We start from the raw sequence: 19200 nt of genomic DNA, 5'->3' as shown, positions 1-19200 counted from the left end.
GCTGCATCAGATAATGCCGGAGGTGTGCACAGGAGCCAGCCCAATCCTGCACAGCACTGCTTCTACTACAAGACGTATATCTACTGACTTGTGGCTTAGATGAAGTCACAGAGGATGTAGATATACTGCAGTGGTGGATAAAGTGGTTAAAAGCTGGTGTGGCCGTTTAGGACCTATTACAGTGCCCTTCATTATAATGTCCCTTTATTTTAATGCTTTTTATTAATGCGTTCATTACTATTCTGACCACCAACTATAGTGTGTCCCTATTATAGTGTGCTCTCTGTCATACTTCCCTCAACACCCATGTGGAAAAATGCCAAGGAAGCCCTCAAGGGCGTAACTAGGCCCCCCCTGCAGAAGTTCTGAGCCCCCCCCCAGGCCATTTTGGGGGGCTGGAGGGGTTGCAGCATGAGGGGAAAGCAATGGCCACACTCGGCGGGAAGGGGGAAGGCCCCCTCCCCCCTCACCTCAGGGCTCTCCCCTCCAGCTTAAATTATTGTCTGGGCAGCGACAGCTACATACCTTCCGTGTGCTCCAGCGTGTGTTCCTCTCTCTAGTCTCTGACGCGACTTCCTGTTTATACGCCCCCCCCCCCTCCCCGCCGAGCGTGGCCATGGCTTTCCCCTCATGCTGCGACCCCTCCAGCCCCCCCCCCCCCAAAACGGCCCCGAGTGCCCCCCCCCCCCCCCCCCGGAGCAGGGGCTGCAGGCCCTATTGTTACGCCAGTGGAACCCCTGAAAAGTATCCAAGGAACTCTGGGGTTCTAGGCCAGGGAACCCAGGTTGAGAAACCCCGTATTAGACAAAGTAGTCGGAGCACTTATGGGTACCTGGAGTCAGTAGTTTCATAAACTGAGGACGACGAATTTTGTGCAGACTCCACAGCCTTGCCCTTCCCTCTACCGAGGTAAGTATCTGTTTTTCCTTCTAGGTTTTGGGTCTGGTACAACCGAGAAGTCAAGGAAAGGTGTGTTTTGTAACAACCCCAATCACGGGAGACGCGTTTCTCCCTTAATGATGGAGACGACCATAGTGATTCACTCTAAATTTTATTGTGATACACATTTCAGTATTCCAGAATAGTAGCAGTATTCGCTGTAGGTGTCTCCATCTGCAACCTTTCATCTTAGTGATAACAGAACGAGAGGGGACATGAGGATACAACCAAAATGTAGTGACTGGGGAGGGGAAGGAGGAGCGGAATAATGAGAAAACGTCACACCAACATGATTCAGCATAGAGCCCTTTCCCCTCCGCCGTCCTCGGCTCTGTACACGTCCGGAGGAGACCAGCCAGCACTCGCTTACATGGAGAGAGAGGATGTTAATATGATGGGGGTGGGGAGAGGGGAACATTCATAGGTATAAATGAAGGGATAGGGCGGGATCAGAGTGGTTTATGCTGCGGGGACAATGATGGGTGGGGGTCGGGTAATGGGGTGAGGAAGGGGACGGTGATGTAAATAAAACGCTCAACAACATTTGCTCTTCCAGCCGGTCACACCGCCGCCGCTGCTAATATCTACATTCTCACTGTTGGGTTCTTTAACTGGAGTCTGGAAGAAAAAACAGAGAGAGAGAGAGATGGTTACATTGGAGACATCCTCAATTCACATCGCAGCCTCCATATTACAGCCATTCTCCAGGCCAGCCCACCAGAGGCCATCTATACAACTCCTGACTTCTCACGTGAGTTCATGACCTCAATACAGCTAACTTTCCTCTTAACCTCCTTGGCATTCTGAGTCTTTTCTGGATTTTAGGGTTTAAAAGCAATGCAATTTGTTTGCACCCTTCAGACCCTAAAACCTGGAAAAAAAAATGCTGCACTGGAGATCTGCAGCAGCCCAGCAATCACTCACCTCCCTGGATCCAGTGCTGCAGTTATGCCTCCATCCCTCCGGGTGGCACTGCAACTCTAAAGTGAAATTGCCGGCTGTCATGACGACAGCTGGCGATCTCACCAGGAGGAAGAGTCTCGGAGGAGAGGAAGAAGAATGGCGTCAGCCGTCGGGATCCCCGGGAGGTATGTAGAAACACCCGCTGTACTCTGCACACAGCCTCCGTTGGCTACCCCAATCAGAGGTCGGGATTATCGCTCTGAGCTGCAGTTTTCCGCCCTGACCCTAGCTCGGGGTTACCGTCAAGGAGGTTAACCTCTTGACGACCAGCTAACGCCGATTGGCGTAAACTGGTCGTCTGCGGGTTACCATGGAAACGGCCGCTCGATCGAGCGGCCTTTCCATGTCAGTTCACGGAGGGTGTCTCCGTGAACAGCCGGAGAGCCGCCGATGGCGGCTCGCCGGCAAAATGTAAACAGGCGGGGAAGAAATCCCCGCTGTTTACATCATACGGCGCTGCTGCGCAGCAGCGCCGTAAGGCAGATCGGCGATCCCCGGCCTCTGATTGGCCGGGGATCGCCGGCATATGATAGGCTGAAGCCTATCCTTCAATGCGCAGGACGGAAATCCGTCCTGCGCAGCACACAGGGGAAGGGAGAGGGAGGGAGCTGGCGAGAGGGCTGAAAGCGCTGCGGAGGGGGGCTTTGAAGAGCCCCCCCCGCTAAGCAACTGCAGCCGGCGGCGATCAGACCCCCTCAGCAGGACATCCCCCTAGTGGGGAAAAAAGGGGGGTAGTCTGATCGCCCTGCTGCACTGCTGATCGGTGCTGCGGGCTGTAGAGCCCACGCAGCACCGATCAGTGTAACATCCCCTGGTCGGCAAGTGGTTAAAGGACATCTGAGGTGAAAATAAACGGATGAGAAAAACCAATTCTATCTATCCTCCTCCTACTAAAAATGAATTTTTAAGATATACCACAGTTTTATATTTAAATCTAGATTTTATGTTTTTACTGTTTCATTGTCTCTGCTCAATGACACCTTCATTGATGTATGTCAGAGCTCAAATCTATGAATTACTGACCCTTTTTATCTATTTCTGCTCTTAGAAGCCACTTGCTGACAGGAAAGTGTTTTAAGGGCTGTAATTACTTATCAGTGAGGGTTATGCTATAGTCTGACCCGGTCAGAAACTGTAATTTACATACCTGATGTTTAACTCTTTCAGGCAAAGAAAGAAAAAAGGAATGCAGCCTAGTTGTGTGCTGGCACTGTACATACACGTCTAGCTCATGTCACCTCAGTTGTCCTTTAAATATTCGCAAAGGAGAGTATTTCATATCTCACTTTAAAGGACACCCGAGGTGAAAATAAACTAATGAAACAATTGTATCTATCCTTCTCCTAAAAATGACTTTTCAAGATATTCCAGTTTTATTTTGTATTTAAATCTACTTTAAGTTTTTTCTGTTTTATGGTTTTTGCTCAATGACATTCATTGAACTATGCCAGAGCTAAAATATATGAACTTTTGACCCCTTTTATCTCTTTCCTGCTCTCAGAGGCCATTTTTTTGCTAGGAAAGTGTTTTATAGTTGTAATTTATTATCAGTGACGGTCACACTGTAGTCTGAACCAGTCCTGACTCAGATAGGAACTGACACTTACATACCTGATGTTTAACTCTTTCAGGCAGGGAAAGAAAAAAAGGAACACAGCATAGTTATTTGTGTGGTAGGCACTGTACATACCCATGTCTATCTCATGTCACATCGGGTATCCTTTAAGGGCGGGTTTCCATTAGCGCTGTCTTTCCGGGTCCAAGATGGACACCGGCACTTGCACACACAGATTACCCATCCCAATCCCTTTAGCCGTGCCATGCAGAGTTATGGGGATGCAGATTGGTTGTCCAGAATACTAAAGCAGCCTATTGATTTCAGGCTGAGATTCCAGATCCGTATTTGCGTACGCGAAATCGTGCACAAACAGCCCTAACTCCACCAGAAAACAATGGCGTGGTGTTAGAGAGTGTACCCGAGCCAAAGCTCGTGTGAAAAAGGAAATGGCCAAGAAGAAAGAAACTTCTGGATCCTAGAAGGCGAAACCGCTGTCTCTTTACATTGTACAGTGCTGCGATCTACAGCAGCTCTGTACTGGACAGCCGTGTCACTTGGCTGTCCCCTAGAGAGGTTCAAGAGCGATCGGCTCTCATTGGCTGATGATCGCCGTGATTGGCTGGCCGGGGCAGGGAGGGCAAGGAGAAAAAAAAAAATAGGTAATGTTATTTAAAACAAAAAAAAAACAAAACAACGCAGCAGCGATTAGAGCCCACCAACAGAAAGCTCTGTTGGTGGGAAGAAAAGGGGGAGGGGAATTCATGTGTACACGGTTGTATGGCTCTGCAGCGAGCTCTTAAAGCGGATCCGAGATGAAAAACTAACTATAACAAGTAACTTGTCTATATATCTTATGTATAGTTTAGATGGTTTACACAGCAAATCTAGCTGCAAACAGCTTCAATAGAATATGATTATTTCTTCCTGTGATACAGTGACAGCGGCCATGTTTGTAAACATTACACAGAGGCAGGCTTATCTGTATCTTGAGCCATTAGCCTAATCCCCTCTCCTCCTCCCCTCTGCCTCTGAAATCAATGGCTAGTAACACCTCCTCCTGCCCAGACTGAGCTCCCATGAGCCCTTGCTACTGCCTTGGCTCTGAAAACCTGTGGGCGTGGCTTTTTTAGTTTATAGGGAATTAAGGTAGCCATACACTGGTCGATTTGCCATTAGATCGACCAACAGATAGATCCTTCTCTGATTGAATCTGATCAGAGAGGGATCATATGGCTGCCTTTACTGCAAACAGATTGTGAATCGATTTCAGCCTGAAACCAAATCACAATCTGTTGAGCTGCTCCTGCCGCCTGTCCCCTACCCTGTATACATTACCTGAAGCTGGCTCCGGGTCCTCTTCTCCGCGCTGCACCGCATCCCAGCGTACACTGTGTCACTCCGTGACCAGGAAGTTCAAATAGAGCGCCCTCTATTTGAACTTTCTGGTCATTGGAGTGACACAGGAAGTTAATGTACGCTGGGATGGAAGCAGGAACAGAGCGGTGCAGCGCGGAGAAGATGCCCGGGAGCCAGCGTCAGGTAATGTATACCTGTATCGGAATCGGCCGCCGCTAGCGACGCACTCCCTACCCGCAGGCGATCGACGGTAATTTCCCGCACGGCGTGATCGAACAATCCGATTTCGGGAGGAAATCGGATTGGCGGGTGCGTTTAGTGCGAACGATTGGCAGCAGATTCAATCCCAGTGATCGAATCTGCTGTCAAACGGCGGCAAATCGGGCCAGTGTATGGCCAGCTTTAGAGTATTAAAACAAAAACAAAAAAGTATTTGGCTTGAGGAATGCCCTATAAACAATAGGAAAGGAACACAATTATGCAATGAGTAAAAGTTCATCTCGGATCCACTTTAAAGCTGCAGAGCCCTAAATTACAAAAAATAGCCCGGTCACTAGGGAGGTGTAAGGCTACGGTTCTGAAGTGGTTGTACTTAGAATTTTACTCAACTACCTTTCAGAACTCTATCAATTCCTTGTGGATGAACATGTATTCTGCAGATCTGATGAAAGAAAAGTCTCTGTGAGGAAAGTGAACTGAATCAGGAGACCCTCATCTACAGCTAGATATCAGATATCACTGAAGAGGAAAGCCTCCAGATGTCCAGGACCCCTCTGCTGTCGGCCGGGACTCTGCATCTTCGCAATGCCCTCCCTGTAAGAGCGTGGCCACACTGCGCAGGTGCCAGTAGGGTCGCCGCCTGCGCAGAAGCACGGAGGAGAAAGCCGCACACCAGTGGCCCTGTGCTGCTGCGCAGACTGTACTTTGCACCCGCACAGCGCAGCCGCAAGCAACACCAATGCCGGATGTCTTAAAGGGGGTCCCGTCAGAGGAACAGAGGGGTCTAGGAAGATCAGGGAAGCCTCTGGACTGGGGAGCTACATCACTGGGTTGAGGCAGACTGGGACTACATCTGACAAAATATCCACTCTGCACACCCCCCCCCCGGGATAACAGAATTGCCCTCTGCAGAAGGAATGATTATCCATGTATATAAAGCGACTCTTACCTTTCGAAGTATGTCTTCTGCTAACGTGAGGAATGCCTTCTCAATGTTTACGTTTGCTTTTGCGCTAGTCTCAAAAAACCTAATTCCATGCTCCCGAGCGATCTGTGGGAGAAAGAGAAAGTCGATGAGAAATTCACAATACAACGACATCCACACATTGTTTTACCGTTTGTACAGCCTTTATTAGGCAGCAATCTTATGAAAGCACTACAGCAGTGTTATGAAGGATGGTTTAATATTTTGGAGCTTACAAACGTACTGGCAGGCAGTTATACTGAGCAGTTGCCATAGAGACTTGAGCGGTGCCACAGAATACTGCTGATGGCATGTCATGTAGCAGTGGGACTGGATGCTTGGCAACTATGCTGGATCCAGTAACAACTCCCCATTTGCCTATTGACATGAAGGGAATGCTGTCCTACCTGATGAAGGGCACCTTATGACTGAAACGTTGTGTGCGATCAGCACTAGGCTATTGGATATACAATTAAAGCGGCAGTACCAAACCTTCACTCTTGTGGATTTGGACCACCACCTATAGGGCTTGTCTGGTTGACTTTGAATTGTACTACTTTCGCCCACCAAGTCACAGGACAAAACAGAGGGGCTGGTTAATTCATGTTGGAGTACTCTGGAGAGCATATACTCCATCCGCCAAACCCAGATTGTTCTGGAGTATTGTGGCTATTCCTTCAGCCACTAGAGGGTGCAGATCACCTGTAAGCTGCTTCATATAAAGGTCTCGTACACACATAAGGAGACCATCACCGGGCGGTGATCGGAATTTGGGGAGGAATGACGTGTGGCTTACGATGGAGAGGCTCAGAGGGCGATGGTTGAGTACGGAAAACGATGTGCTCTTGGGTTACTAAAGATCACGCATGCCTACGGTTGGCATGGCGATGTCGGGTGGGCGATGTCCACACAATAGGTATCCATCACATGCTCGGGTGAATTTAATCTACTGTGTGACTGTAGCTTAACCCTTTCGGGACTGCGTGCATTAGATTCTACGCCGCACTTGTGGCTGCTCTAGGCTGATGCGGCGTAGAATCTACACCACCCGCCGCTATCGCTCCCTGACGCGATCGTGCGCACCCGGGAGGGGAGATTAAGCTGTCATATGACAGCTGGCACCTCCCCTCAGTGATCAGCAGCCATCGCGTATCGCTGCTGATCACATGATCACTACAATTGCGGGCAGATCATAGTGATCACCTACAGAGCTGAGGCGGTGGGGGGAGGAATATGATCTACTCACCTTCCTGCTGTTCCCACGACGATTGGCGTTCCCCTCCGCTCTGGCGGGCATCTCTGCTCCCTCTGACGTTTGATGCGGCGGGTGCCAGCTTGATGACATCATCAAGCTGCGACCCGGAACTAAGCGGCAGTAGCAGCAGAGATGTCAGCCGGAGCGGATGGGTTCCCTGCGGCTCATCGCTGGAGCCTGGAAGGTGAGTGATGGCTGCCAGCGACAGGGGGCAAACCGGGCTACAGGGGGGGCACCATGCACAGAAAGCCCCACTAGGGATCTGGCTGCCTGACCCCCAAAACGCGCCACCCCCCACAGCAAAAACGCCTGGTCCTTAAGGGGGTTGTTAGGCAGCCGGTCCCAAAAGGGTTAAAGAAAACCTGAGTCGGGGAGAGAAAAAAAGAAAAAAAGGGAGTTTTACTTACTAGAAACGTACCGAATGCACATGTGCCGCTCCAGCTGTGTTACCAAGTCTCTACGACCTACACATGCTCAGAACGCTCCCAGCGAGTGTGATCGAGGAAGCTCATTGCACAGTAGCCTGTGCCTATTCTAGCCGGTGAGCTTTTGGAGGGGGAAAAGCAGCACAACGGAGGGGACTGGGAGGAAGCAAAGGAACCCGATAGACTGTTGGAGGCTGGAAGAAGACCCAGGCAATTAAAACTTTCCCCCCACCTTGGGTACCATTTAACTTCTTACACTGACACAAACAGGAGCACTGGTACATCCTCTAGATCAGCAGATGGCGCATGCGCTCCCACCACTCATTCATGGCCCAATTTACATGCTGGGAATTCCCCGAGCCAACCGCATTGCCCGAGACTGAAGGAACATGACCCCAATCAGGAGCCATGATCACTCAAAATAATAAAAGGAAAAAGGAAAATGAAGGAAGAGAAAGAAAGAAAAAAGAAAAAGGATTGAACACTTTCGGGTAATACAGGACAACATTTTTTGTAGCGACCATTTTGTAGCCATAAAGTAAAATCAAAACTAAAATACATACAAAACCCCTTATAAAACCCCCACCTTCCCCCATATATACCAAATAGAAAAACAAGTGACAATTAAAAAAAATACAAAACAAATAGTTGCCTTATGAACTCAGTTTTTTTAAAATAAATATGTATGTAATGAGGGTATATTACTGTTATTTTAGCAAATAAGTGCTTGTAATTTCCCAATAATATATTGTTGCAGTACATTGTACTAGGGCCAGGTTCCACTAGCCGGATGCGGCTGTCACTAACTGCTGGGGAGAATCAGATGTGTGCTGCAGAAACCAGGAGCATGCAATCCTCGTATCACACCACAATGGCACAACCACATTCAATGGAAATTATTCCACTGACATGCATTGGTTGCTGAGCCATTGTGGAAAATTGTGATACAAATTTGCCATTAGTGGAAACAGCCCTTACCGCTTTCGTGCTAATGGTCCTTCCATGTATGGCGAGGATTACAGATGGGTGGTAAACTAACATGCAAACATCTTCACTTACCTAGGAAATGGGAGTTTTGCTAGACAATGAATGCCACTAGCCTCCCATGCATTGGTTGGCAGCTGATTGACCAGTACCATTGCTTTTCATGTGTTGGCATGGTTACAGTGTTGATTTGGGTGTTAGGAGAATTACCCACAAAACACTGCTAAGGCAATAGACTGTAGCTGGATAGAATGCTGGTTAAGGGCTCTGCCTCTGACACAGGAGACCTGGATTTGAATCTCGGCTCTTCCTGTTCAGTAAGCCAGCACCTATTCAGTAAGGAGTTCTCGTGCAAGATTACCCAACACTGCTGCCTATAGAGCGCTCCCTAGTGGCTGCAGCTCTGCCGCTTTGAGTCTGCCGGGAGAAAAGCGTGATATTAATGTCCTGTGCCTTGTCTATGTCTAGCTTGCCTGATCCTAATAATGAGATGAAGCCACCTACGCACCATCTATCCGCACACATCAGTATCCCCGCTCCCCTGCGGCTGGTATGTAAATATTTACTACACTGTACAGAGGCAGCCCTGGGGCTCTGCTTACTGTGTGACGCCGGGACACAGACGCATATATCACAGGTTTACATACAACGGAGGAAGCACTGGGACATGGTTTACACATCAGAACAAGAGTAAGTTTATAGCATAGCCAGTTATTGTGTATGGCCAGTATAGGCACACAGGGAAGAACTGGCAGGCTCACCCCATACATCTAGCTATGTCTGCACATAGTGTGCAACTTCTGGTTCACATTCACTGCCAGCCTGAAGCCAGGACTGCACAAGGCAAATCATTCAAGCAGGCATGATTTAAATTATAAGCAATACGTTTGGAACTACAAGTTCCTGAGTGGCTTTGCTTGCCTGCAGCTGTGCGCCTCTCCATTCACTCACCTGGGGCTTCTTTTAGGCAGTGGAGGTCTGTTAGGTGCCACACTATAGTTCTGCTCTGAGCCAGACCTCCCCTCTCCCCTCCAGAAGATCTTGACCAGCAGCTGGGTTGAGATCTTCTGTGCATGCGCAGGCCTTTCATGATTGCCACTCTGCGCTTGCGCAGTTCAATTCTCTCTGAACTATGTGAGCGCAGAGCACTGCTGGCGACGGGAGAACAAGGAGCGTCTGAAGACGGTCCCAACCGAGCCGCGGGTTGCAATGGTCCAGGGGGGAGAGCAGAGGCCTGGGTGAAGGCGGAGCTACGGTGTGGGACCAGACCGACTTCCAGGGGTTGGAAGAAGCCCCAGGTGAGTGAAACTTTTTCCCCAGATGTATCCTTTAAGACCGCTGGAGCTAGCTGGCTTCCCTTTTAGAGGGTTTACAACTGCTCACAACCTACATCCTGTGGACTACCAATCCCACCTCCCTGGTAAATGCATAGGCCCCTATGCAATTCAATTTTTTTTTAACTGTTCTAGCTGATATTGTCACACCTTATCAATAAAATGCAACATAAGTCACTAGCAAGGAAAAAAAGATAGGAGAGAGAAGAAAGCCCCTCTATGGTGCAATACCTTTAATTCAGTTGGCAAATTGCAAAAGAAACGCTTGTACAAGAGCGCATAAATTTGCAAGCATATCTCACATGCCCAATGTTCCACTCCTCGGACGTCGACCGTGGGCAGTGGGGGACATCAACAAGGGTCCGTGTTGGTCTGGAGTCCACGCAAGCTCTGTGTGCCGAGTGATAATGAAGACGCGTTTCAACACACCAGTGTGTCTTTGTCAAGTCAGGATCCTGAGCAACGCGCCGTCATCACTCGGCACACAGAGCTTGCCAGGACTCCAGACCAACAAGGACCCTGGTTGATGTCCCCTGCTGGCCACGGTCGACGTCCGAGGAGTGGAACATTGGACATGTGAGATATGCTTGCAAATTTATGCGATCTTGTACAAGCGTTTCTTTTGCAATTTGCCAACTGAATTAAAGGTATTGCACCATAGAGGCGCTTTCTCAAAGCATTCCAAGAATTTACAGCACAGCGAGTTCTACCGACTGATATCAAAAGCAGTGCACTTATCTTAAAGTGACTGAACTCGTTTGTGGCTGTCGCTGATCACCATTTCACAATCTCTGACCAAGAACGATCAATCGCTTGCCATATGAAACTGACACCGACTGGCTAGCATAAAGATCACTACAGCCTGAGCTCCTCCCACTCCACCTCACCTTTCTGCAGGCAGGCAGAGGCGTGGCTTAACTACCCCTACTGGGACTCCAGGGAATCCGGTCACTGACTCTCTCAGACAGGATCTCATTAGGTAATAAAAACTCGCAGTCTCACAACTGATTTAACTACACTTTACAGAACAATAAGTGTTCTTAAATGCTGTGAAAGGGAAATGCATAAGGATCTAAAGAGTCCCTGTCCTGTGTGAGTAATCTGAGCAGCCTTCCAGATGAATTCTTCCTCTCCAAGTGTAATGTGCCCTACAAAAACTGCTGTCCCGAGAAACTGGGCATTCCCTGCAGTACCAGCACACAGCCACAGGGGGCACCAGCTCACCTGCTCTCCCTTTGCTTTGGGCACGACCCTCTTGTCCTCCATGTCACACTTGTTTCCTAGCAGCATCCGCTCCACGTCTTCATTGGCATGCTGGAGAGAGGAGGGAGACAAAGGGTTAATGTGACTCATCTCTGCGGTAAACAATCAGCACCTTGTGTAACAGGCAGACAGACAGACCAGCAGTGGAGCGGCTACGGTCCCTGCCTGGCAGTGCTGTACAGTTACACTGCTCATACCATCACTGGCAGCACAGCCACTTAAAGGATACCAGAGCTGAAAGCAATTGGATAAACTGGGAAGCAGGCATGCTCCCCTGCAGCCTCTTCTGTGCCGGCGAGTCATGCAGCAGTGCGCAGGCCTGGCCTCCTAAATCACACGCCTGCAGACAGGATCACCCCACGCATGCGCACGATGTAGTTGTGACGCTGTGTGCATGCACGGTGCACTCGTGGCAGTGGGATCTAGTACGCACATAGCAGCAGGGCTGGCATCTGCGCACTGCTGAGCGACTCGCTGACCCGGAAGAGGCTGAAGGACCTGGAGCAGACGCCATGGGCAGGCACATAAGCCTACCTGCAGCTATTTGGTTAAGAGGAGACACTTACTGGTCCCATAGGCTCCTGCTCCCGGGCTGGCTGCTATGCATTACATTGGATGTGGCGATGCTGACAAAGTCGCACTGTGACCCGGAACAGGAAGCCTGTGTGTCCTCTCTGTGCATGCTTAAAGGATTTTTCCTTCCGTCCGTGTGGCAGAGGAAGGGGCAGGCTTCCTGTTCCGGGTCACAGTGAGACTTTGTGCAGAGTCGCTGGTTACAATGAAACTGATAACGGCCAGTCCAGCAGCAGGAGTGCTTACATAAGGGGTCGATAAGTACCAAATAGCCGTGGGTATGCTTATATGCATACCCAGGGCGTCTGCTCAGGATCCCTTTAAGTTACAAAGAAGGGGGGTGGAGGAGAATGAGGGAGAGGGGAGCAGTGGGCATGAGGACTGCTCCCCATACATGCCTGCTCCCCGTTTTTCAAATCCATCTCTATTATCCTTTAATGTGCCCATTAACGTTAGAATTTTTAGTGGACAGTCGTATTTTCTATCAGATTATTCAGGTGAAACTGCATGAAAACAGAGAAGCTGATAGGCTGATTGAATTATCAATCGTTTCCTAACAGGAAACATGAAGAGTAGAAAGTGCCCCAAATGGATACTTACCTCAGTGGAGGGAAGCCTAAGGATTACTCAAAGGCTCCCCCTGTCCCCGCGGCATTCCAGAATGCGTGCAGCTGAGCTCTCGTCTGAACTAGTGCAGCCGCACTACACCTATGCCTCGCGTCTGCGCAATAACAGAGCCCGACTGGCTGCGTCCCACAGCACGAGTGATGTGACTACACTGTGTGACCACGCCCCTTCATGGACAGGAGGTCGGCCACATATTTCCAGAGGGTCCCGGCATCCAGCGGTTGTCCGGGGGATCCACAGGCATCCCACTACCGAGGGAAGCATCGGATTTTCCCGCCTTTGAAACGTACAGCTTTGCTTTACAGAAATGTTGTTGCACTTGATTTTTCAATAGATACGATCATAACTAGCAGAGATTTAATCGCAAATTGGATACTTCAGTGGTGTGGATGGATTCATTACATTTTTTTTCTTTCAATCTAAATGAGCTTATCGAAAATAGGAAAATTTGCTACAAATTGTACAGTCAGTGGGCACCTATAGACCCTGAACAAGCATGCATATCAGATATCTCTGGATTAGCTGCATGCTGGCGTGCGAGTCAGACACTACTGCAAGCCAAAGAGACCGCAGGACTGCCAGGACACTGGTATTGTTTAGAAAGAAGTAAATATGGCAGCCTCCATATCCCTCTCACTTCAAGTGTCCTTTAAAGGGGACCTGAACTTAGAACTCCCTCTCTGCTCTAAAAGATAAGTAACAGCATAACAACCTTTAAAGCGAATGGGAACCACTATACAAAAAAAAAAAAAAAAAAAAAAGAAACCAGATACTTACTCTGGGTCCTAATGAGCCTTCCCTCTCCTCTCCCGGTGCTGAAATTGTTCAAATACTGCTCCGTCCGACCAGCGAAGATGACTTCAGAAAGTCTTCAGGAGCCAGAGTCCTCCCGAAGACGAGCCGCTCCATACTGCGCCGTGCGAGCGTCCTTTATCACGCAATCGCAGTATAGAGCCGCCTGTCTTCAGGAAGACTCTGCTCCCGAGGACCTCCGAAGACCCCCGTGGCGGAGGATTTGAACGGGAGAGCCAGCGCTGCACCGAGGGCACTGGGAGAAGAGAACCTTCCCTCTCCTTAGGTAAGTATCTAGTTTTATTTTTATTAAGCGTTCCCATTGGCTTTAAAGAAAAACATTTGTTAAAGCTGATACAAATCCTGCAATAAATCTGCAGAGTGTCTACTTCCTGCTTTCATGGAAACGGGCATTGTTAAGATGGTGCGTGTACCAATTAGCTGCTCTGCCATCGCAGTCAGCTGACACAGGGGAGAGATCAAAGGGGAGCGCATCCCTGCTGAGTTACGCGGAGCTCTGTAAACAGCCTGCCAGCCGCAGTCAGAAGCTGGCAGGCTGTAAGGAAAAAAAAATCAGTTATTTTAGTTAGTACAGCGCTGCGATCTAGCGCAGTGCTGTACTGGGGACAGCCCTGTTACTTGTCTGTCCCCTGGAGAGGCTCCCAATCAGATCCCTCTCGTAGGCTGATGCCTAGGAGAGGTGATCCTACGGCTGGATCTCAGAAGGAGGGTAAAAACCAAAACATTTTATAAAAAAATTAAATAAAATATATATAGCAGCAGTAGCAATCAGATCCCGCCAACAGAAAGCTGTGTTGGTAGGCGGAAAAGGAGGCAAGATTCATTTGTCTGCTAGGTTGTATGGCCGAGTAATAAACTGTTAAAGCTGCAGAGTGCTGAATTGTAAAAAATAGCCTGGTCACTAGGGGGTGTAAGCCTGGGGTCCTCAAGTGGTTAAAGAGGAACTTCAGCCTAAACAAACATACTGTCATTAAGTTACATTCGTTATGTTAATTAGAATAGATAGGTAATATAGTCTCTTACCCACCCTGTTTTAAAAGAACAGGCAAATGTTTGTGATTACATGGGGGGCTGCCATCTTTGTTATGGGGGCAGCCATCTTTTTGGTTGAAAGGAGGTGACGGAGCAGGAGACACAGTTCCAACTGTCCTGTGTCCTGATGACCCCTCCCAGGGGCACACACTAGGCTTCAAATGTCAAATTCAAAATGTAAAAAAAAAACCAAAACAGCAGAACGAGAACAACATCAGAAATCCCATCATGCTTTGTACAGCATCAGGGGAAAAAGCCCGGGCAGTTTTCTTCTGTGCAGCTAAAAATGAGGCTTGGATAAGAGAAACAAAGTTCTGATGCTGTGAAACTGTTAAAGAAACACCAGGCCTTGCCAGTGCTGCTGAGTAGATTTTTAGTCCGGAGGTTCACTTTAAGCAAAGCATGGCTGATCTGCGGCTCCTCACTGGTTGGCTCGCAGCTCCAGGCTTCTACTAAATATCAGAGGAGACTGTAGGCTCTGACCTGATGACAGCAAGCACAGACACGTCAGGACTCCTATGCCTGCTGCCACCCTATTAATATGGAGATCTCTGTGGGATGTGTGCAGCCAGTGCTAGGCCTGACTCAGGAGTTCTGTCACCTCCAGACCTGCTTCTGTATTGCCAGTGGCTTCCTTGCCATTTTCCCTTCACTTGCTGACACCCGAGACGGACCTAATTCCTTCCCTATCAGGTTCATTGCAGCAGCCAGAAATAGCTTCTCTGGACGGCCAGGCCTGTGACACAGCACTCAGTGATGGTGCAGCCGAGAGGAGCCAGGCTAGGGGCATGGTGCCAGTGTGGGTATAGAGCAGGTTCTCAGTCACAGCTGTGTGTACAGCGCTACCCTCACAGTATCTGATCACTACACTATGTACAGAGGTCAGTGCTATATAAATACATAATATTGTAGGACATTAGACTAGGACTATGGCAGGATTAGATTGTGAGCTTCTCTGGGGACAGTCAGTGATGGTGCAGCCGAGAGGAGCCAGGCTAGGGGCATGGTGCCAACGTGGGTATAGAGCAGGTTCTCAGCCACAGCTGTGTGTACAGCGCTACCCTCACAGTATGTGATCACTATACTATGTACAGATGTCAATGCTATATAAATACATCATAATAATATGGGAGGATACTAGACCATGACTATGGTAGGATTAGATTATGCTCTCCTCCGAGGACAGTCAGTGACATGACTATGTACTCTGTAATGTGCTGCAGGAGATGTCAGTGCTATTTAAATACACAATAATATGGTAGGACATTAGACTAGAACTATGGTAGGATTAGATTGTGAGCTCCTCTGAGGACAGTCAGTGACATGACTATGTGCTCTGTAAAGCGCTGCAGAAGAAGTCAGTGCTATAGAAATACATAATATTGTAGGACATCAGACTATGGTAGGATTAGATTGTGAGCTCCACTGAGGACAGTCAGTGACATGACTATGTACTCTGTACAGTGCTGCAGAATATGTCAGTGCTATATAAATACATAATAATAATATGGTAGGACATTACACTATGACTATGGTAGGATTAGATTATGCTCTCCTCCGAGGACAGTCAGTGACATGACTATGTACTCTGTAATGTGCTGCAGAAGATGTCAGTGCTATTTAAATACACAATAATATGGTAGGACATTAGACTAGAACTATGGTAGGATTAGATTGTGAGCTCCTCTGAGGACAGTCAGTGACATGACTATGTGCTCTGTAAAGCGCTGCAGAAGAAGTCAGTGCTATAGAAATACATAATATTGTAGGACATCAGACTATGGTAGGATTAGATTGTGAGCTCCACTGAGGACAGTCAGTGACATGACTATGTACCCTGTACAATGCTGCAGAAGATGTCAGTGCTGTATAAATACATAATCTGGTAGGACAATAGACTGACAGAGGTAGGATTAGATTGTGAGCTCCTCTGAGGTCAGTGGCATGTCTATGTACTCTGTAATGTGCTGCAGAATAGGGATGGCCCTGCCTAGGAGAACTCATGGAGAAGCATGTGATCAGTTTGATCAGCTGATAGATTTGTAAGGTCCTGATTTGCTGTGATGACTTCCTGGTTTAACACATGATCTTGAGCAGCAAATCAGAACCTTACAAATCTATCAGCTGATCAAACTAATCACATGCTTCTCCATGAGTTGTCCTAGACAGGGCCATCCCTACTGCAGAAGATGTCAGTTCTATATAAGTACATAATAACATGGTAGGACATTAGACTATGGGCATCTGCAGGGTTGCCAGGACTTGCTCCCCTGGGTTTGGAGCGGGGGCTCATGAATTGCTCCCCTGGGTTTGGAGTCTGGAGCAGGGGGCTCAGGAATCGCTCCCCTGGGTTTGGAGTCTGGAGCAGGGGGCTCAGGAATCGCTCCCCTGGGTTTGGAGTCTGGAGCAGGGGGCTCAGGAATCGCTCCCCTGGGTTTGGAGTCTGGAGCAGGGGGCTCAGGAATCGCTCCCCTGGGTTTGGAGTCTGGAGCAGGGGGCTCAGGAATCGCTCCCCTGGGTTTGGAGTCTGGAGCAGGGGGCTCAGGAATCGCTCCCCTGGGTTTGGAGTCTGGAGCAGGGGGCTCAGGAATCGCTCCCCTGGGTTTGGAGTCTGGAGCGGGGGCTCAGGAATCGCTCCCCTGGGTTTGGAGTCTGGAGCAGGGGGCTCAGGAATCGCTCCCCTGGGTTTGGAGTCTGGAGCAGGGGGCTCAGGAATCGCTCCCCTGGGTTTGGAGTCTGGAGCAGGGGGCTCAGGAATCGCTCCCCTGGGTTTGGAGTCTGGAGCGGGGGCTCAGGAATCGCTCCCCTGGGTTTGGAGTCTGGAGCAGGGGGCTCAGGAATCGCTCCCCTGGGTTTGGAGTCTGGAGCAGGGGGCAGGGCTATTTGTGAGTCACTTCCCTGGGTTTGGTGTTTGGAGCAGGGGGCACTCTCCCGCGGGATTGGAGTGCAGATTGGGGGGCCGGGGGGGGGGGGGGGGAAATACGCCTGGGCTTGCTCCGATGTGTTAGGATACAATGACTGGTTACGGGATTGCCGCTGCAGCAGCCAGGATGACTTGAGCAGGAAGTGGAAAGTTGTAATAATACTTCCTTGTATTCAGCGTCTGACCCTCGTCCACAGCCCCCCGCTGCTCTAATTACTCGTCTTCACGCTGAGCGCTAGGAACTCAGATTCACAGCACCGAGCTCCGGGGATGAATCAGCGGAGGGAACCGTGCCAGCCCTCATTCTTTACCCAATTCATCATTTCAGCTAACAAAGCTATGTAAACAATTAGCAGCAGAATGCTTTACTCATGCAGGGAAGGCAAAGCGACCGTACAGGGCCCGTCCCAACCAAGGCCGAGGCTTCCGCAGCTTCTGAGGGACATTGCTGCCGAGATCGCAGATATAGCGGCCTTACTGGTGTGTCTCCTGCAGCTGCTGGGGGATCCTCGTTTCATCTGACCGCAAGTGTGCAAGGCTGAAAATCTCACAACACCTGAAGTGACTAGTGAGAGCGATATGGACGCTGCCATATTTATTTCCTTATAAACCATGTGCATTGTCTGGCAGTCTGCTGATCTCTTTGGCTGCAGAAGTGTCTGGATAGTGTACTGGTTGAAAGGAACCGGAGGTGTGAGACCTATGCAAGCTGCCATTTTTAGTTTAAAAATATTTTATAGAAATTAAAAAAAAAAAAAAAAAAAAAGAAAAAAAAAAAAAAAGACATGCAATAGGCATTGAATTCGTCCCTTTGGCACTAACCATAATATCACGGGTATGGAACCTTGGCTCTCCAGCTGTTAAGGAACTGCAAGTCCCACAATGCATTGCAGGAGTCTGACAGTCACAGTCACTCTGCTTGCTATAACAGAATTGCTGTTTATCCCCTGTTTATTGCCTGAAGAAGTGGGCTGTGCCTGCGAAACGCGTTGCATGCTTGCAGTACCTTCAATAAATGTGTATTTATTTATATAATCACAGTCCTTGGTGTTTGCTTTAACGGAGGCAAGTCCACCACTTCCAGCAATTTTTTAAAATGTTATGTACTTTTATTCTACTGGCGTCTCTGTTCACCTACCAGTAAATGATTAAGGGCCCGTTTCCACTAGAGCGAATCCGCACAGCCAATACAAGTGGATGGCCCTGTTTCCACTTGTCAGTTTTTTCCTGTGTTTTTCTGTGCAGGATTTTTCTGCACGGTAGAGCCTGCAGAATTTGCCTGTGTGAGGAATGCAGGCGATTCGCAGGCTATGTATTTGATGGGGAAAACGCACATGCGTTTTTTGCCGCAATTTCGCGTGCGAATTTGCATGAAAACTAATGTAAATTGAACCAGGCAGTGACATTGTTAAATTCGCATATACCCTGCCTATGCGAAATCGCATGCGAAATCGTGGCAAAAAAACGCACGCGGAATCGTATCCGCATGCGATTTCGTCAGCGGTGGAATCCCAGCGATTCGCACCGCACTAGTGGAAACGAGCCCTTAAGGTTGGGATATATTAATATTTCATAAGCTTTTAAAGTAAAAGAAGCAGTTGTAAACAGGCCCATAGCTCACAATGCAGTGTTCTCCCCAGGCTCTTTTAGCCGGGTGCTCCACCCGGCTAGATTTGGTGACCACCCGGCTGTCATCAGCTCACCTCCTCACTTCCTCCTATGCTGTAAGCAGAGTTGCCCTGCATTTTCACCTCGCCCCACCCGGCTGCTTTTTCATGCCACCCGGCTACTATTTCATGCCACCCGGCTGCAAAAAAATTCTGGGGAGAACACTGCAATGTAAAGTTAAGGTTGAGTACAGGTTAAAGAAGCTGACATTGTTATTTCCTTTTACACAATCCCATTTTCCAGGCAGTCCTGCTGATCCTTCTGGTCAGTAGGGTATAAATCACACACCTGAAACAAGCATGCA

General features: G+C 48.9%; 1 protein-coding gene across 1 annotated transcript in view; it reads right to left on the bottom strand.

Annotated features, from left to right (window-relative positions):
• Window positions 1-1038: 1038 nt before the first annotated feature.
• RAB10 (RAB10, member RAS oncogene family) overlaps window positions 1039-19200 on the bottom strand; it is an 86570-nt gene continuing 68408 nt past the window's right edge. The window contains exons 4-6 of the mRNA XM_068279923.1: window positions 11222-11311; window positions 5985-6086; window positions 1039-1557 (exon numbers count right to left, since the gene is read on the bottom strand). Of these exons, the coding sequence (XP_068136024.1) occupies window positions 1474-1557; window positions 5985-6086; window positions 11222-11311 (276 nt within the window). The 3' untranslated portion in view covers window positions 1039-1473. The remainder of the gene's footprint in view (window positions 1558-5984; window positions 6087-11221; window positions 11312-19200) is intronic.

Source organism: Hyperolius riggenbachi, chromosome 4, assembly GCF_040937935.1.
Source record: "Hyperolius riggenbachi isolate aHypRig1 chromosome 4, aHypRig1.pri, whole genome shotgun sequence".
NCBI classification, from domain to species: Eukaryota; Metazoa; Chordata; class Amphibia; order Anura; family Hyperoliidae; genus Hyperolius; species Hyperolius riggenbachi.
The sequence above is the reverse complement of the archived record's forward strand: the minus strand, read 5'-3'. Positions and strand labels throughout refer to the sequence as shown.